The sequence below is a fragment of the Bos indicus genome, chromosome 9 (assembly GCF_029378745.1).
Source record: "Bos indicus isolate NIAB-ARS_2022 breed Sahiwal x Tharparkar chromosome 9, NIAB-ARS_B.indTharparkar_mat_pri_1.0, whole genome shotgun sequence".
Taxonomy (NCBI): Eukaryota; Metazoa; Chordata; class Mammalia; order Artiodactyla; family Bovidae; genus Bos; species Bos indicus.
This window is the reverse complement of record NC_091768.1, coordinates 42,679,894-42,696,207: the sequence shown is the minus strand read 5'-3', so window position 1 is coordinate 42,696,207 and position 16,314 is coordinate 42,679,894. Positions and strand designations below refer to the sequence as shown.

The window sequence follows — 16,314 nt, the reverse complement described above, 5'->3', positions numbered from 1 at the left end:
TATTAGTCAGTCATTTTAATTTGTAGTTTTAAAGGAAAATGCCAAAAATCCTTGAGATAGTGGAGCAGTATAGGCTTTGAGCCAGACTGATCTAAGTTAGAATCTGGATCTGCCATCCCTTATCTGCATAGGTAATCTTGGGCAAATTATTTAACCCATCTAAACCCCAGTTATCTAGGTGGTAAGGTACTTGTGGAGATTAAAAGAGGTAATTCATGTAACATGCTTAGCATGGTGACTAGTGCTTAAATAATCTAAGCTCTTATTACTCATAGAATCTATTATTGTTACATCAAATTGGTGCTTCCACTAGGCATGATAATAAAAACCATAGCTTTCGATGGAGTGTCCTGGAGAGATCTGAGAACTGGGCAGCCATGGATACCAGGGGGTGAAATGGGCAAGCCTGGCACCCACAGATAGGAGCTGGTTCAGTCTGGAACCCAGGAGCACAGAAATGTGCAAAACTGTTAAAAGAGGATTGAATGAGGCATTGGGCTTCCCTGTGGTTCAGATGGTATAGAATCTGCCTGCAATGCAGGAGACCTGGGTTCGATCCCTGGGTTGGGATGAAGGAGGCATTGGCTTCCCTGGTGGCTCAGACAGTATAGAATCTGCCTGCAGTGCGGGAGACGCGGGTTCAATCCCTGGGTTAGGATGAATGAGGCATTGCAGGTGAAGCCCTTTGCCAAGTAGCTGGAAGATTTTGAGCAATCAGAATATAGTTGGTAAATAAATGAGAGTCACCAGGAGCAGCTGTGAGCCTTCGAGAAGCTGCCAGAGAGGGAGCTGAGGAGCATGATTGCCAGAGGAGCTGTGAATTCTGCCCAGCAAGTGCCTTTGACCTGGACCACCAGCATGCACACAGCCTTAATGTTGTGGCATTTCAGTGGTGCTGCTCATCACTGATGCCAAGACACAGCCCGGGTGGGTGAGGAGGCAGATACAAATAACATCCCTAGGGAAAAAAGAGATGGTTTCAAATATCACAGATAACAATAACAATCCTTCCGAAGAGTCATATTATTGATGTATGATTAGCTATGTTGTGGAATTAAAACCTTGTATTGAAATATGATTTTTTGCATTTTCTAAAAAGTCTGTATGAAGGAAGAAATGAGGTGAGTGACCACAGATAAAAAGAAGCCAGGTAACTAGTATACTTCACTTTTTAACACATCACATTGATGGCTCTCCTTTTATACAAGTGCAACCCAGAGTCCCTCTATATAGTTTTTTTCAGGCAGAGAGAGAGCTCTTATAATGAAATTTCAAATATTCAAGTATGCATTTAGGAAACAGAGTAATGATAAATGAGATCAAAGTACATTTCAAAAGAGATCCATATATCTATTTTGAAAACAAGGAAAGTTTACAATAACCAAGGTAAATACATATCTGAAAGAAGATTCTGATATACATTTGATAAAAGAGGAGTCACAGGGTAGAGGAGCAAAGGGGAGTTAGATACTGAGAGTAAAATATTAAGACTATTTTTTAGTTAAAAACTGTTGCATTCAGAACAAATCTGGGGAGTGGGGCACACAAATTTCTCCCATGACTGTTGTTGATGTTGTTTTAATATTTATCTATTTGGCTGCACCAGGTCTTAGTTGAAACATGCAGGATCTTTGTTGCAGCATGTGAACTCCTAGTTGTGGCCTGTGGGTCTAGTTCCCTTACCAGGGATCACACCCAGGCCCCCTGCATTGGGAGCACAGAGCCCAGCCACTGGACCACCAGGGAAGTCCCTCCCATGTCTGTTAATAGATTCTGAGCTTCTTGAGGGCAGGTGCTAAATCTTTACTGTACTGCTTCGCAGTTCAGTGCCTCCTGAAACAAGGAATCCAGTGAATGAATAATTGGATTTGTGATGGCAGAATTTTCAGGGCAGGTCACAATTAGAATATCTGGAGTTGATATAAAGGAGAAAAGATCGAGTCACAGGGCATGGCAGCAGCGATTCCCTGGAGGATAGGGTAGGACATGGCTCTCTGCTTTTATGGGGCACATTTTCCATGTCTGCAGTCACTTGCTGGTTCTTTCTTGGCCACGTGTTTCCTGGGCAGTGCGTCCCGATAGACGATCTCAGTTTACAGCTGAGCACCTGAGCTGAGCATGATTAAGTATTGCCCTCCCAGGAGCTGGAGGCTGGAGGGGTGTCCCCAGTGATCTCTGAGGTTCTGCTCAGGGCTGAATTTCATTGCTCTGAGATCTCCTGGACTATGTGTCTGTCCTCTCAGAGCTGCAGAACTGAAAAACAGAGAGGCAAACATTTGGCATCAGGTGGGCCAGATTTTCCAATGTTTGAATTTTTCAGTTTCCATCTGGATGACTTGTGTTAGGAAGATGTAAGTAGCATTTATCCAGTTTTAATGAAGTGGAGAGTTTTGTGACGATACACTAATGCGCTTAGGCAACCAAACTTGTCAGAACAAAGGGAAAAATCACCTTCTTCTGAGTCATATGTTTGGCCATGAGGATGGACGGACCCTCCATCACTGAATACAGGGCAGGAGTCCATCTCTTGCTTTGGCTGTAGAAACAGAGACTTGGGTCAGTAAGGAGGCATTTGTCAGCACTCATGAAATCCTGGAAGCCATTTGTCAGCGCTTTGAGATCCTAAAAACCAAGCATATCTCTGCTCTGCCTCTCAGAGCTCATGGCATGTGTGAAAGAGAAGGCTCTGCCCTGGTGACCTGGCCCAGGGTTTCTGAAATCCAGCTGGAAACTTATAAGTAGTAATTGAGTCATGGTATAAAGTTCCTACAGGGCAGCTTTCTAGGGAGATGTTCAGTTCTAACAAAGATGGTTGTTAGTGTCTTCTTGAGTTCCAAATCCTATACGAGGAAGAGAGAGACCAAGAGATAGGGGTGGGGGTTGGAGAGAGAGAAGCCCAACAGCAAAGCCAAACAAAAAACCAAATAAGACGCTTATACAAAAAGAACTATATAGCAAACACCATCATGTTGGACTCTAAACCTGCAGAAAGTTAGTTTTTTTGAGAATGAACTTCTCCATGAATTGACTTAAAAAAACAACAACACAATAATAGCCTTTGCTCATTCTAAATCCCTCTCCTGATTTCTGTGTGGCTATGCACGTCTAAGGTTAGGTCATCTTCTTCCTTCCTTCACTGTAATCCAGCTCTGCAAGGAAAGTTGGAATGGTGAACTTGGTCTCCCCCATCAGAGTTTGGCGCCCCTCTCCACAGGGGCTTGCCCTCACACACATTCTGCCGTGCCGGCTCGGGTCATCCTGTCTTCAGGGCATGTGATACCGTGGCTTCTGGCCCTTCCTTTGGAAGATAGTTTCTGCCATGTAATGAGTCAAGCAGATCGTTCATCAGTTCTGTTTTTTAATAAAACATGAATAGCACAGTTTATGGCTTCCACTATTCAAACAGCAGTTGAGCCTAAGAGGAATTACTCATCTTAATGGTTCTAACACTCATTTCCATGCAGCCGTGCTGCTTTTTCAAGCTTTTGCCTGAACTGGAGAATGACTGGCCTTAGAAAAAGTGGGCTCAGCAGGAACTGAATAAGGCCTTCCCAGGAGGGTGGGCAGTGGGACTCACACAGGTCTGTCATCCAGTTCCTTGTCTCTGCAGACAGTCCTTCTTCACCCTGGAGTGGCAGGATGGAGCTGGCTCTGTGAGGTTCAGCATGTGTTTGCCCAGAGAGAGATAGGCTCCATTCTATGTCAAACACACGCAGGCTCCTAGGAAAGCCTGGATGAAAACCTTCATTTTCCTCCTCACGCTGCCATTAGAAACATCCTCCCATTAAGTTAAACTGAACTTAAACATATGGGATGTTCCTAGGAAATCAACAACCATGAGGGAGGCAGGTTAGGAACTGAAAAAATATTCCATAAAGGTCACTGATATGCCCAGTACACCAGCATTACCCATCACTACTATTAGCTCCATTTCACAGACGAAGAAACTGAAGCTGATGTTTTCGTAAGGCTGTGCTGCTGGAAAATGATGGAGCCCAAACTCACATCCATATCTTCTGATTCCAAATCAATCTGCTGCCCAAGTGCACCAAATTAGGGCTCTGATAAAGGCAGAGCCTGAATCCAAAGGAACAGCTGGTGCTGGGGCCATGGACTGCAGGGTTGAGCTGAAAGCAGGTATTCAGGCAGGATCAGTCTAAGGTCCTTAATTCATGCTATGAGGTGATTATCTATAGGTAAAGCAGACCCAAACCCTTCAAAACAGTGATCACCCCTGTGGTCCATGTCTGTCCAGCCTCCTTGGCTTCACTCCTAGGTGAGCTCATGATTTTTTGAGCTGGCCTGGACTGCAGGATCAATGCTGTGTTCAACAGGCCAAGATCTAGAGAATCAGCCTCTTATGGCAAGCTCCCGTCTTGGTTACAGCAGCTACAATTTCTGAGCTGTTACCTGAGTGCTGTATTCATGAAAAGTCAGGAGCACAGGAACCTTTTGTTTTGTTTTCAAGTTGTTGATGGTATTCAAGGATTTGCTAATATCTTTTTACTGTTCCATTGCTGCAAATGTCTTTGCCCAGTAAGAAAGATTTCAGCAAGAGTTTCTTAATATTGCCTGATGCTGGTCACCACTCAGAAGGCAGTGGTGGGTGGATTCCACTGGAAGATGAACTTCACTCCCACAGCTGACAGCTGATTAATGTGTTAATTAGGAACCCTGTCCCCCCTCCCTCACTACCCGAATCTTCTTCTAAGCCCAGCCGAGTGTATATATTGTGCCCATGTGGGTAACCTCATGGCATATTTTGGCTTTGACTTTGGACGTTTATATAAAAATAAAGGCTCAGTTGCCAACATGAATAGCTTTCTTTCTTTCCAGGGGAAATACAAGATGGAAAGAGTTATAGGAACCAGAAGTCCTGCTTTTCAGTTTTCTTGTATCAAGAGCAAGTGATATTTCTGCTGAGGCAGTGTCTTTTGAGCAGTTTAGTGGTGTAGGTTGCCACATTTATTTCACAGGAAAGGAGTGAATCCATCAGGCCACTGAGCTTATAAGTACTACCCTGGCAGTCAGCCACCAAAATATAAATACTCTAAATGGACTAAAGGAAATGTTCATTCTGTTGTTTAGAATTGGACACATCCCAGGAAGGTAAATTTAATCTTTTTGAGGACTGCTGTTATAGGGTTGAATGGAATACGCATTTGTTTATCTCCTTTGTGATCTTTTTGTCTTCCACGTGATACATTATGTATTTGTGATACGAAGCATTTCAGCTGTCTGGCTCAAAGGCCTCGCATTAGCTGATTGTTCGGTCCCCAGATTGCCATCGTTAAACAGCTTCAGCCTCAGCTCCATCCAATCTGGGACCTGTTAGGGGGAGAAGTGGAACCAAAGAGGCCAGATTCCAACAGAAACAAAGCCGGGTGGAATTAGGGGAAATCATTCCAGAGCCCAGTGAGTTGAGCTCTGCACTTCTTACTCTTTATCTTCTAAAATATCTGAAGGAATTTTGGTACTTCTTGGCATAATGAGGAAAAAAATAATGCCTCAAAAGGTTAAAAAGAAAAAATTAAAGCCGTCTGTGGGAAAAAAAGACGGGAAGGATACCCTATAACACCACAATTCAGAAAAACCATAGCTTATGAGACACATGCTATGTATTTCATGGATATGCAAATGTTATTTTATTAAAGAGAAAGATCTACAGTATATATTTTTCACCTAACTACTACATCTTAAGTAATCAGCTCAGGCTCTTATGATGAAATCTTTAATTATGAGAAGTGTGTCATTAGTTAGATGTAGAATGAATGATGTGTTGCATTTTATTGCTTCACATGATATAGCCATTTGTGCCATAAATTCATTGACCCAATCTTAAACGATGTGTCCTATAAGACAGACGTGATTCATTATGTATTAAGTGACAATTTTTTTCCTCTAATAATTTTTCGCTTCACCAGAAAGATTGCTTTACTGTGTTTTTAGACCAGTGTTCAGAATTGAAATGTAATAAGACAAGCATACACACTCACACTTCTTACCCAAAATGAGATAGTCATAAACTGTCACAATATTATGTAAACCCTTTGGGATGCTGCAGAAAATCAAGTAGGTAACCATTAGGCTTTTGCTTTAACTGGAAAGCCTGATAAAACAGAATCTGCTTCGAACTTTGATGTCTGTAATTCCTTTTATGAGGAAATAAATAAAATATGGTGGAGAACACTCCTTGGATAATTGGGATAGATCTATAAGCATTCCTTATTCATCAATGAATTATTGAAAGTGAAGGAAGTAAAGGGAGAGCATTTAAGTTATATTTAGATTATTTTTTGTTACTCTACTTGAAAATATTTATTTAGCTTGAGGAAACATAGGAATCCTCTGGAGGCAAATAATTCAGTCTGGCAATTTGAAAACCAATTAAGGATTTCAGAAAACTCTTTCCCCTTATGGTTAAAAAATATGATCCAAAAGAAATATGCCAGAAATTTTAATATATTATTTTAATTAGTTTAATTCATTGATAATGTTTGTTTTTTTAGTTCATGATTAAAGAAGCTATATTTGATCCTTCACTTAGGCTTCATTTTAGGCTTTCTATGGATTCCTAATGTTGAAACAGAATCTGGTGGCTTTATTTCATATTGGAATGTAAATGTCATGTCATTATACATTAATTTTATAAAAATGATCAGGTTTTAAAATCAATAACTTATGAGCATCAAGTTTTCAATAGTTTATTTGGCCTTTATCTAGATGAGAATTTTAAGAGTCTGAGAGATTGTGTGTGTCTCTTCTCATCAGAGGCAATTCTGTGCTTATTTGTAAACTAGACATCTCAACTGTGATAAAAATAAAAACACAACTCTCAATTCTGGAGAAACTTGAAACACTGTAATGAAACACAGGAGTGTCTTAGCATTGTTTTTTTGTTTGTTTGTTTGTTTTTGCAACAAGCATTTTGAAAGGGTTTTTTGATATGAGACCAAACAAAAAACTAATGTATGCCAATAAGTACGTGTTATTCAGTCTCACACCATCAAATATATTACCTGCAATATCAGGGGGAAAAGTGAGAAGGAAAAGAGTGGATTTACACATACAGACACATCTGCCATGAGTGTGTACACTCAAAATCACATACTAGCCTGCCACCACTGTTTACAGTCTAGGAAAGCTGAGAGTTAAATGAGATGAGTAATCAAATGCCCAACATATGTTGTTTTTGCATTGTTTATGTGACCAATCATTACTAAAATTTATCATTTTTAATGCTATCAGTTTGCCATAGTTAAAAAAAACAACATGCACCAGCAACAGAACAACAGACACCCTTCTCAACAAAAACAGGGCTCCGTTCAGAGCAATACTGGAACCAGGGCTTTATTGAAAAGAGATTCAGATTCAATGAACTCACCATTGCATTGTGTTTCAGAATTCTTCCTCTCCTGCTGTATGGCTTGAGTGCTGAGGAAATGACCAAAAAAAAAAAAAGAAAAAAAGATTGTGTGTGTAATGTTCAGTCAAAAAAGTAAGGCACTGAAAGAACTATTGAAAATTTTGACATCTGTTTATCTGTTTATAGCTATGGCAAGATTACTCATATTAATTCTTGTTTAAAATGCCATATGAAGGAAAGACATTTGTGCAAACAAGAGTCATATTTGAATTGTAGATCATGTCTTCACCATCTGTGAGAGCTGATGGTGTTGCAAAATTAATGTGTTAATGAAATCACAATAATTTCTCCAAAGTAATGGGTTCTGAAGCCGAGAATGACTATTTTTTGAACTTTGATGTCTAGTGATTTCCAATTGGGAAAAGCTCTCAGCCTTTAATTAGTTCTGCAGCCCAACTTTAAAATAAATTTGGTGATGTCTTTCTTTTGCCAGGAGTAGATTTGAAGGGCGGAAAAGCCATAAAAACTTTTGGAAAACGTTCTCTGGTGTTTGAAAAGTTGTTAAATAAGACTGCCTGCCAAGAAATGTCACCAAAAATTCTGACTACTGAGAGAGAGTGGGCAAACAGCTCAAAAAATAATTCTAGCTTGCTGCAACATCACAGGTTGGGAATAGCTAAACCTCACACAGACTTCATGACTAATTCCAAGTTTCCCCTTGGAAGCCAGACATAATGATGTTCAGTGCTCTGTGTTATTGGTTAACACAGCACACCCCTTCCAACTGCATTATCCAACAGTCAGTAGTGTAAAGTGACTTTGTGTGAGGAGAATTTTAAGGGTCTATATTTCAAAGCCCACTGAACTTTTGGGAGAATTCTTTTCACCAAAACTATCTAGATTTGCATGAACAATGAGCCTCTTTGACTGCGGAAAATATATGGGCAGGTATATGTACTCTTTGTCAGATCCACCTTTAAGTTATGCTTAAAGGGGAACAACAGTTTCTTTTTCTTTTTTTAAAATAGGAGATGGTGGTAATTGCTAGTCTGAAGAGTTAATATTTATAAAGCGATTCTGGCTTCCAAAGAGAAATCATTTTACAAACATTTAAGAATTTTACCTTTTAGAAGGAAACACTTCCACCTAGTTGAAAAATTATGATAAAGTTTGAAAAGAACCTCTATGTAAAACATGAAATGCTATCTACCAAAGTAGATTGCTTATCTTTTTTCTTATTACTGTGTTGTAGGTATGTGACTGGTGTAAGCACATAAGACACACAAAAGAATACCTGGACTTTGGGGACGGGGAAAGAAGGCTTCAGTTCTGCAGCGCGAAATGTCTCAATCAGTACAAAATGGACATTTTCTACAAAGAGACACAGGCCAATCTTCCAGCTGGGCTGTGCAGCACATTACACCCTCCCATGGAAAATAAAACAGAAGGCACCGGGGTGCAGCTGCTCACTCCAGACTCTTGGAATATCCCTCTAACAGATGCTCGCAGGAAGGCCCCCTCCCCGGTGGCTGCAGCTGGCCAAAGCCAGGGCCCTGGCCCATCGGCGTCCACCACCGTCTCTCCATCTGACACTGCCAACTGCTCTGTCACTAAAATCCCTACGCCAGTGCCCAAGTCCATGCCCATCAGCGAGACGCCAAACATCCCTCCTGTCTCCGTCCAGCCACCTGCGAGCATCGGGCCTCCCCTCGGAGTCCCGCCTCGCAGCCCTCCCATGGTGATGACCAACCGCGGCCCGGTCCCGCTGCCCATCTTCATGGAACAACAGATCATGCAGCAGCTCCGCCCGCCCTTCATCCGCGGCCCACCGCACCACGCCTCCAACCCCAACAGCCCCCTGTCCAACCCCATGCTCCCCGGCATCGGGCCCCCGCCAGGCGGCCCCAGGAACCTGGGCCCCACCTCCAGCCCCATGCACCGGCCCCTGCTGTCGCCCCACATCCACCCCCCGAGCACCCCGACCATGCCGGGGAACCCCCCGGGTCTGCTGCCCCCGCCGCCTCCCGGCGCACCCTTGCCGAGTCTCCCCTTCCCGCCGGTAAGCATGATGCCAAATGGCCCAATGCCTGTGCCCCAGATGATGAATTTCGGGCTGCCGTCGCTCGCCCCGCTGGTGCCGCCCCCCACCTTGCTCGTGCCATACCCCGTGATCGTGCCCCTGCCCGTGCCCATCCCCATTCCCATTCCCGTCCCCCATGTCAGTGATTCCAAGCCCCCCAACGGGTTTTCCAGCAACGGGGAGAACTTCATTCCGAGCGCCCCCGGCGACTCCTCGGCGGCAGGAGGCAAGCCAGGCGGACACTCCCTGTCCCCCCGGGACTCCAAGCAGGGCTCGTCCAAGTCCGCGGACTCGCCGCCCGGCTGCTCAGGCCAGGCCCTGAGCCTGGCGCCCGCGCCGGCGGAGCACGGCCGGAGCGAGGTAGTGGACCTGACGCGGCGCGCCGGCAGCCCCCCCGGCGCGGGCGGCCAGCTCGGCTTCCCCGGCGGCGTGCTGCAGGGCCCGCAGGACGGCGTCATCGACCTGACGGTGGGCCACCGGGCCCGGCTGCACAACGTGATCCACCGCGCGCTGCACGCGCACGTCAAGGCGGAGCGCGAACCCGGCGCCGCCGAGCGCAGGACCTGCGGCGGCTGCAGGGACGGCCACTGCAGCCCGCCCGCCGCTGGCGACCCGGGCCCGGGCGCCCCCGCGGGCCCCGAGGCCGCCGCGGCCTGCAATGTCATTGTGAACGGCACGCGGGGCGCCGCCGAGGGCGCCAAGGGCGCGGAGCCGCCGCCCGAGCAGCCCCCGCCGCCGCCGCCGCCGCCGCCTCCCGCGCCCCCCAAGAAGCTACTGTCGCCGGAGGAGCCGGCGGTGAGCGAGCTGGAGTCGGTCAAAGAGAACAACTGTGCTTCCAACTGCCACCTGGACGGGGAGGCGGCCAAAAAGCTGATGGGGGAGGAGGCTCTGGCGGGGGGCGACAAGTCAGACCCGAACCTTAATAACCCCGCGGACGAGGACCACGCCTACGCTCTGCGGATGCTGCCCAAGACGGGCTGCGTGATCCAGCCTGTGCCAAAACCCGCGGAGAAGGCTGCCATGGCGCCTTGCATCATCTCCTCGCCCATGCTCAGCGCCGGGCCCGAGGACCTGGAGCCTCCACTCAAAAGGAGGTGCCTCCGAATTAGAAATCAGAATAAGTAAAAGGTTTGTATGTTCACCGGGGCTCTTCTCCGCACGAGTCAGTGCACTGCTCCTTACTTCTTATAAGGCAAACGCGTGCAAAGGGGATAGAGAGGGAGAGAGAGTTGTGTTGACAATCATGGTTTTACGTTATGTGTTGTACACCTCGCCTTGTATGGTCACATACTACCATCATTTTGATCCAATTTCTATTTTACAGCTGAGGGAACTGAGTCAATAGCAAGTGCCATGCCCGAGGTCACTTAGTGATAAAGCCCAGTCTTGAACCTGAATTGAAACACTGTCTACTAATTACACTTTTGTTCTTAGGCTCCTGTCTGTAAGTAGAGGAGGATGCAGGGAGGAAGGAGCAAACGATTACTCGGAACCTGTACGTGTTCAGTCATGAGATTATAGACTGACTGTAGTAAAAGGTGAGCTGAGCCACTTCCTGGAGCTAGCTGGTACAGGCATTGGCAGAATGTCCCAACTCACCAAATGTGCTCAATAACCAGGGAATTCCATTTGCAAGATGAGAATAAAATCTAAGCTTCTTAGATGCCTATGCCAACTGAACCCAGGCCATGAAGCCCCATTTGCCTGGTCAGGTGTTAGAGCAGCTCCTGTTCTTGGGATCTCTTCCTTCATTTGTCACCAACCAGCATTCCCCAGGCTAGGCCTCAAGCATCACTGACCAGCTTTGCTTTCTCCCCTTTTTGGGACTCAGCAGCTCAGCTGATGGGCTGCTCACCTCGCCAAGCAGTGGGAGGCTCTGGCAGAGAAAAGGGCAACAGTCATTGAAGTGGGTGAGAGTGCACATCCCTGACCTTGGGGGGGCGGGGGCAGGAATCATTAATACCAAGTGAACCATGAATAACAAGTCCAGAATTTCAGTTAGGGGGAGGGCAGTGAGCCTGTGTGGCTGCCTGTTCCTCCCGCCAATCCTGGTTGAATAAGCATTGTCTGCATTTACAAGGATGAAGATGAGGCTTGGAGATGTTGCCCAAATCAAAGCTGGTAAGTGAGGGAACTGGTATTTGACTCGGGCCTCCTGGACCCAAATCCTGGGTGCTCTCCTCTGTCCACAAGGACAGTTAATGTTCTGCTGGGGTTTATCAGCTGTTTATGGAGAGGAAAGCAGGGGAATGAATATTTATTGAGCACAAAGCTTGTGCACAGCTCTCTCCAGGAGCGGAGGTCAGGGGAGTGGGGCGGGGGACAAAGTGAATCTGGGGCAGCGCCTGTCCTCAAGGCACTTTCAGTCTGGTGGCGGTGTACGCCGGGAGGAAGGAGGTCTGGCAGGAAGTGTACCTTTTAGGAAGAACAGTGGCTCATATTTGTATGTGCAGGTCTTTCTCTAAGTATTTTTCAGTAGGATGTCTTTGGGTCAGGTTTCATTTGGCAGTTGTCTTCATTTTACTGATGAGAAGACTAAGGTGTAGAAATTAGGTAACTTGCCCAAGATTCCAGGATTTCCATGTTAGTAAGTTGAGATTCAAATTTAGGCTGTCTGACTCCAGGGAATACACTGTAGATATTAATTGGTCCCTTTGTTATCCTACTTGATGAAATTCTTTCATTCACCTCAGTTGTCTTGGGGGAAATTTCCTAGATAAAAACTAAGCCTACCCACCAGCTTCTCTAAGTGTTTAGACAGTGGTTTTTTGTTTGTTTGTTTTTAGCATTTTCAGTTGTATTTTTCAGCAAGAACAATGAAAAAACGAGAATACCAACCCATTACTTCACAGTAGGAAATACAGATGTGGACAAGAACACTTGATGTGATGTGTCCAAACCATTGTCTCTCGAAGTCAGCACCTTTACCCAGACACTTACCTGACTTGTAACCAGGAGTTTGCCTGGGAAGCTCGGAGCCCGTGAAAGGGACCTTGATGGATGATGCAAGAAGGGTTTCTCATAATTTGAGGCTTCCTTTTTCATTGATGGCTTTGCCAGTAGGAGCAGAATACTAAAACTCAGCTCACCAATCCTTGATTTTACATCTGCAAGTTCTATTCTCTAAAGACAGTCTCAGCCTTCTGCTAGTCACCTCAGTTGAAAATGGCCCTAATTTCTCTACCAGCGTAGTTTAATCTGGTTGACAAAGCAGTGAGTAATGCAAAGATGTACTACCAAAAAAGTGATGGCCTTTAGAAAGCCAAAAAAGCATCAGGAACTGTCATTTTAAACACATTCTAGTGTCACTCATTCAAATGACATTAAAGAAAGAGCAGGAGGGTGAAAACTTTTACTACCATTACTAGAGTGAGAAGTGACCAGGTCAGGGAGAGTGTCACTAGTCCATAAGTAGCATGGGGCCAAAAGAACATAAAAGCATGAAATATATGAGGGCTATTTCGATGATATATATTTCTGAATAAGGAATCAGGCAAGGGTCTTGTACGTGGACCAGAGTCATTACTAAAAATATTAACCTGGCTTCAGTCAATTTTAGAAGATGCAGTGACGAAATCGCCTACGGTCCCCCTGAGATTGGAAAGTTCTTTTTTATGATGGGTTTCCCCAAGAAATTACAGCTTTTCTCTAAACCTAGAGACTCTCAGTCTTTGCCAGCTACAGTGGGGTGACAAGGCAAGTGATTTAAGCTGGGGGAAGAACGCTTCTGCCCCTCTAAATCACATCGCCTCTTGCCCTCTGTAGTTCCATGTCAACTCATAGCACAGTCTCAACCTGCTGTAATTCCCTCACATCCTCTGACCCTTCCTGATTTTCTCTGCACACGTGGAGCTGTTTTTCTTCTATGCCTTCAGAAACCCTGCCCATGTGTGGTTACAGAAATTGGAAATGCATCCATTAAATAAAGGACTGCATGACTTTTGTGACCTGACAATGAACACTGTTTGGTGACAAGTTAAAGCCAAAGGGGAAGCATTAAAAACCAAAAGCAAACCCGGGCTGAGTTGGGGTAGATGAGGCGGAGGTGAGTGATTCTTCTTGAGCTTGTTGGTGACTCGTATTCTCTCTCGGCATAGAGTTTGTCAGTAACTGCCATCCAGGTTTTTCATTCCTTTTGCTATGCCCACAATTTTCATACAGTATGACTATTTTAAAAAATCATTTAAAATAGATTCAAAGCAGACTGTAACTTGAAATCAGTAGTCCAGGCAGCTGCTTGTTACCTTCAAAGAAATCATCATTTTTGCTAGTTCTCGGCAATCACAGGGTTTTGTTTTTTCCTTTTGACTGTTTCTGTTCCTGGTTACCTGACTTTATGCATTCTTGTTTGTTGATATGATTACAAGTGATTTAAATAGGCAGATATTTTCCTAGATGCAGAACTAATTAAGTTTAGTTGAAGATTTTAAAAGGTTGGAAACTTCCTTTAATCTTCAACTTTTAAGATGCCAAATACCAGTTCTGCAGCTTCTGTAAGCTGAAAATAAAATCCCTCCAAATAATAAGGAAAACAATGTATAAACATTTCCCAAACTCTTCTCTCCACAAAGAATTCCATTTATAAATGGAATACTCCTTTCTTTGTCTTTGCCTTGGAGTTTGGGGGATAGCTGTTTGTATTTGTGCATTTTCTGAATTTCAGCAGTTTACACTTGTTTATGGTACAATGGGGAGTTCACAGTAACCATTTGCAAATGTTTGAAGTTATTCAAAAGAAAATATCCCCCCTCCTTGATTTTCCAGGGAAATGACATCTTCTCTTTAAGTAAAATAATCAATGGAAAAAATGTGTACCATGAGTAACCCTTTCATCCTCACTTTTTCCATTCCCAAGGAGTGGCAAGACCAAGAACTCCCCACCTTTGTGGCCCCCAAATTTCTTACGTGTTTCTAAGACCAGAAAGAAAATCTGAGAGTCTTGTCCCCAGCTCCCACTCCAAGATGCTCCCCTAACTCCAGCAGCAGGAGTTCCTTCCACTTTTTGTTTGCTCTGAGAGGGCTGAAGAAGGGATGGGGGGTGTAGTTTTGACTTTTGGGAGTTTAGAGTTTAATTATTAGCCTGACCACGGAGCCACAATCCCGAAAGGACTGTTTCAAGAAGAGGGCAGGGGACTCGCCTCATTAGGAAAGCCCAAAGGATGGAGGTGACAAGTAACTTTTTGCCAGTTCAGTTTCTCCAGCTAAGTTTGAGAGAGTCGGCTGTCTGCAAAGTCAAGTCCATATAGTCGAAATTGACTATGGATGCCAACCATGAAAGCAAGTAAAAGAGGAAACCCTTCGACTGAGAAGAGGAAGTCAATACAAATAAGATGTGCTCAGATTCTCTGCCAGACTTAAGATTTTTAATGTGCTAGTACTTAGTTACTGGAAACATTCATTGGCGACATCATCCCTGGTGGTGCAGCTCTGCCTGTTTGTTGGGATGCAGATGGCTGCCCAGCTCTAGGTCCAGGTGGTTCAAAGAGCCAGCAGTGAGGAACGGCCAGGTCTGTGTCATGCACACACGTGAGTGGTGAGAACCGGAGAGAGCGCTTGCTATGATCATTGCAGACTCATCAAGGAGAGACTTATGGATCAAGGAGAGACTTATGGATGAACAGTGTCAAAGCTGCTCTTAGACACATCTCGCTTAGTATTGCTGGGTCTCTTTTAACTTTTAGGACAAGGAGATTGAAAGAGGGTTTTAATATGTAGGCATCTGACTTTAGATATTATTTCAATCAAATTATGATGGAATAGGAAATGACATTTGTGATCGGGTATTTATTTCTTTTAGATATACCACAGCCCTCCTCCTTCAACAGGGCTGGGACTAGAGTGAGGCCAGAGAAATGCTTAGCAAGGACTCCAGGGTCAGGCAGTGTGGCATGAGTCATGGACTTGATCCTGATCTGTGTGGCAGCTCCCCGACCAAAGCTGGTCTCCATGAACTAGTCTATGCACAGCCTTCAGCCACTCCCCCTGGAATTTTGTGGAAAGCTTTATGTGCCTGTGAGTGGAGGCATTTTCTTGGGAGGAGCAGTTCATAGATTTTTGACTTCAGAAAAAAGTATCTTACATATCTGACGTATCTGCAGGGTTATTTTATGTGATCACCAAGCAGTATCTGAGTGGAAGTTTTTCTTGTTACTCTGAGGAAGCTGAATTAATTGTAAATTTCCCTTAAAACTTGGAATTTACTTTTAGCAATTTTTGCTGTGGACCTAATATTGCAAAATCATTGTTACAGCCATATAATGTAACCCTTGTCTCAGTAAGATTGCCTAAGTGACAAAATGCAAAAGGTCACAGACCTTTCTTCAAGTTACTATAACCTGTGAGTATCTGTGGGGAAAGCAGAAAAGGGAAGCAAGGAAAGGAACAGGTTCAATGCTTCTTCACCACTTGGCCTTTCAAAGTTTATGCTGTGTAGGCAGCGGCTGTCCTTCACTGGAAAACCATCAACCCTGCTGTTAAGGCCAAGGGAGTGGAATGGCTCGAGTTGGAGAATTGGGTAGATCAGTAAACACCAGAGCACTGGTGTGGCCATATCTGGGAGCACCACCAATACCCATTGTTCCTTAGCACATGCTTCTTCACCTGGAGAGAGTGTGCTTGGAAAGGTGAAGGCATTTGACTAGCTATTAACAAGCCATGGCCCAGAAGGGCACTGGAAATAAGCTCCCCATCTAGTTTCCAATGAATCGCTCCCTTGCTGGCTCGAATGACTGCCTGGGCATCCTGGTTCAATCATTTACACCTACCTCCATGCAGACAAGCATCGTGGGGGGCAGAGGTGTTTGAGGACCAAAACACTCTGCAGCATGAAACACTTACCTCATGTTGTGGAACACCCCCACCACCAATA

The 16,314-nt window shown here is 44.7% G+C and overlaps 1 protein-coding gene across 2 annotated transcripts in view; it reads left to right on the top strand.

Annotated features, from left to right (window-relative positions):
* SOBP (sine oculis binding protein homolog) overlaps positions 1-16,314 on the top strand; it is a 166,093-nt gene that overhangs the window by 135,892 nt on the left and 13,887 nt on the right. For both annotated transcript variants that reach the window (XM_070796005.1, XM_070796004.1), the window contains one exon: positions 8,619-10,574. In XM_070796005.1, the coding sequence (XP_070652106.1) occupies positions 8,619-10,571 (1,953 nt within the window). In that variant the 3' untranslated portion in view covers positions 10,572-10,574. The remainder of the gene's footprint in view (positions 1-8,618; positions 10,575-16,314) is intronic.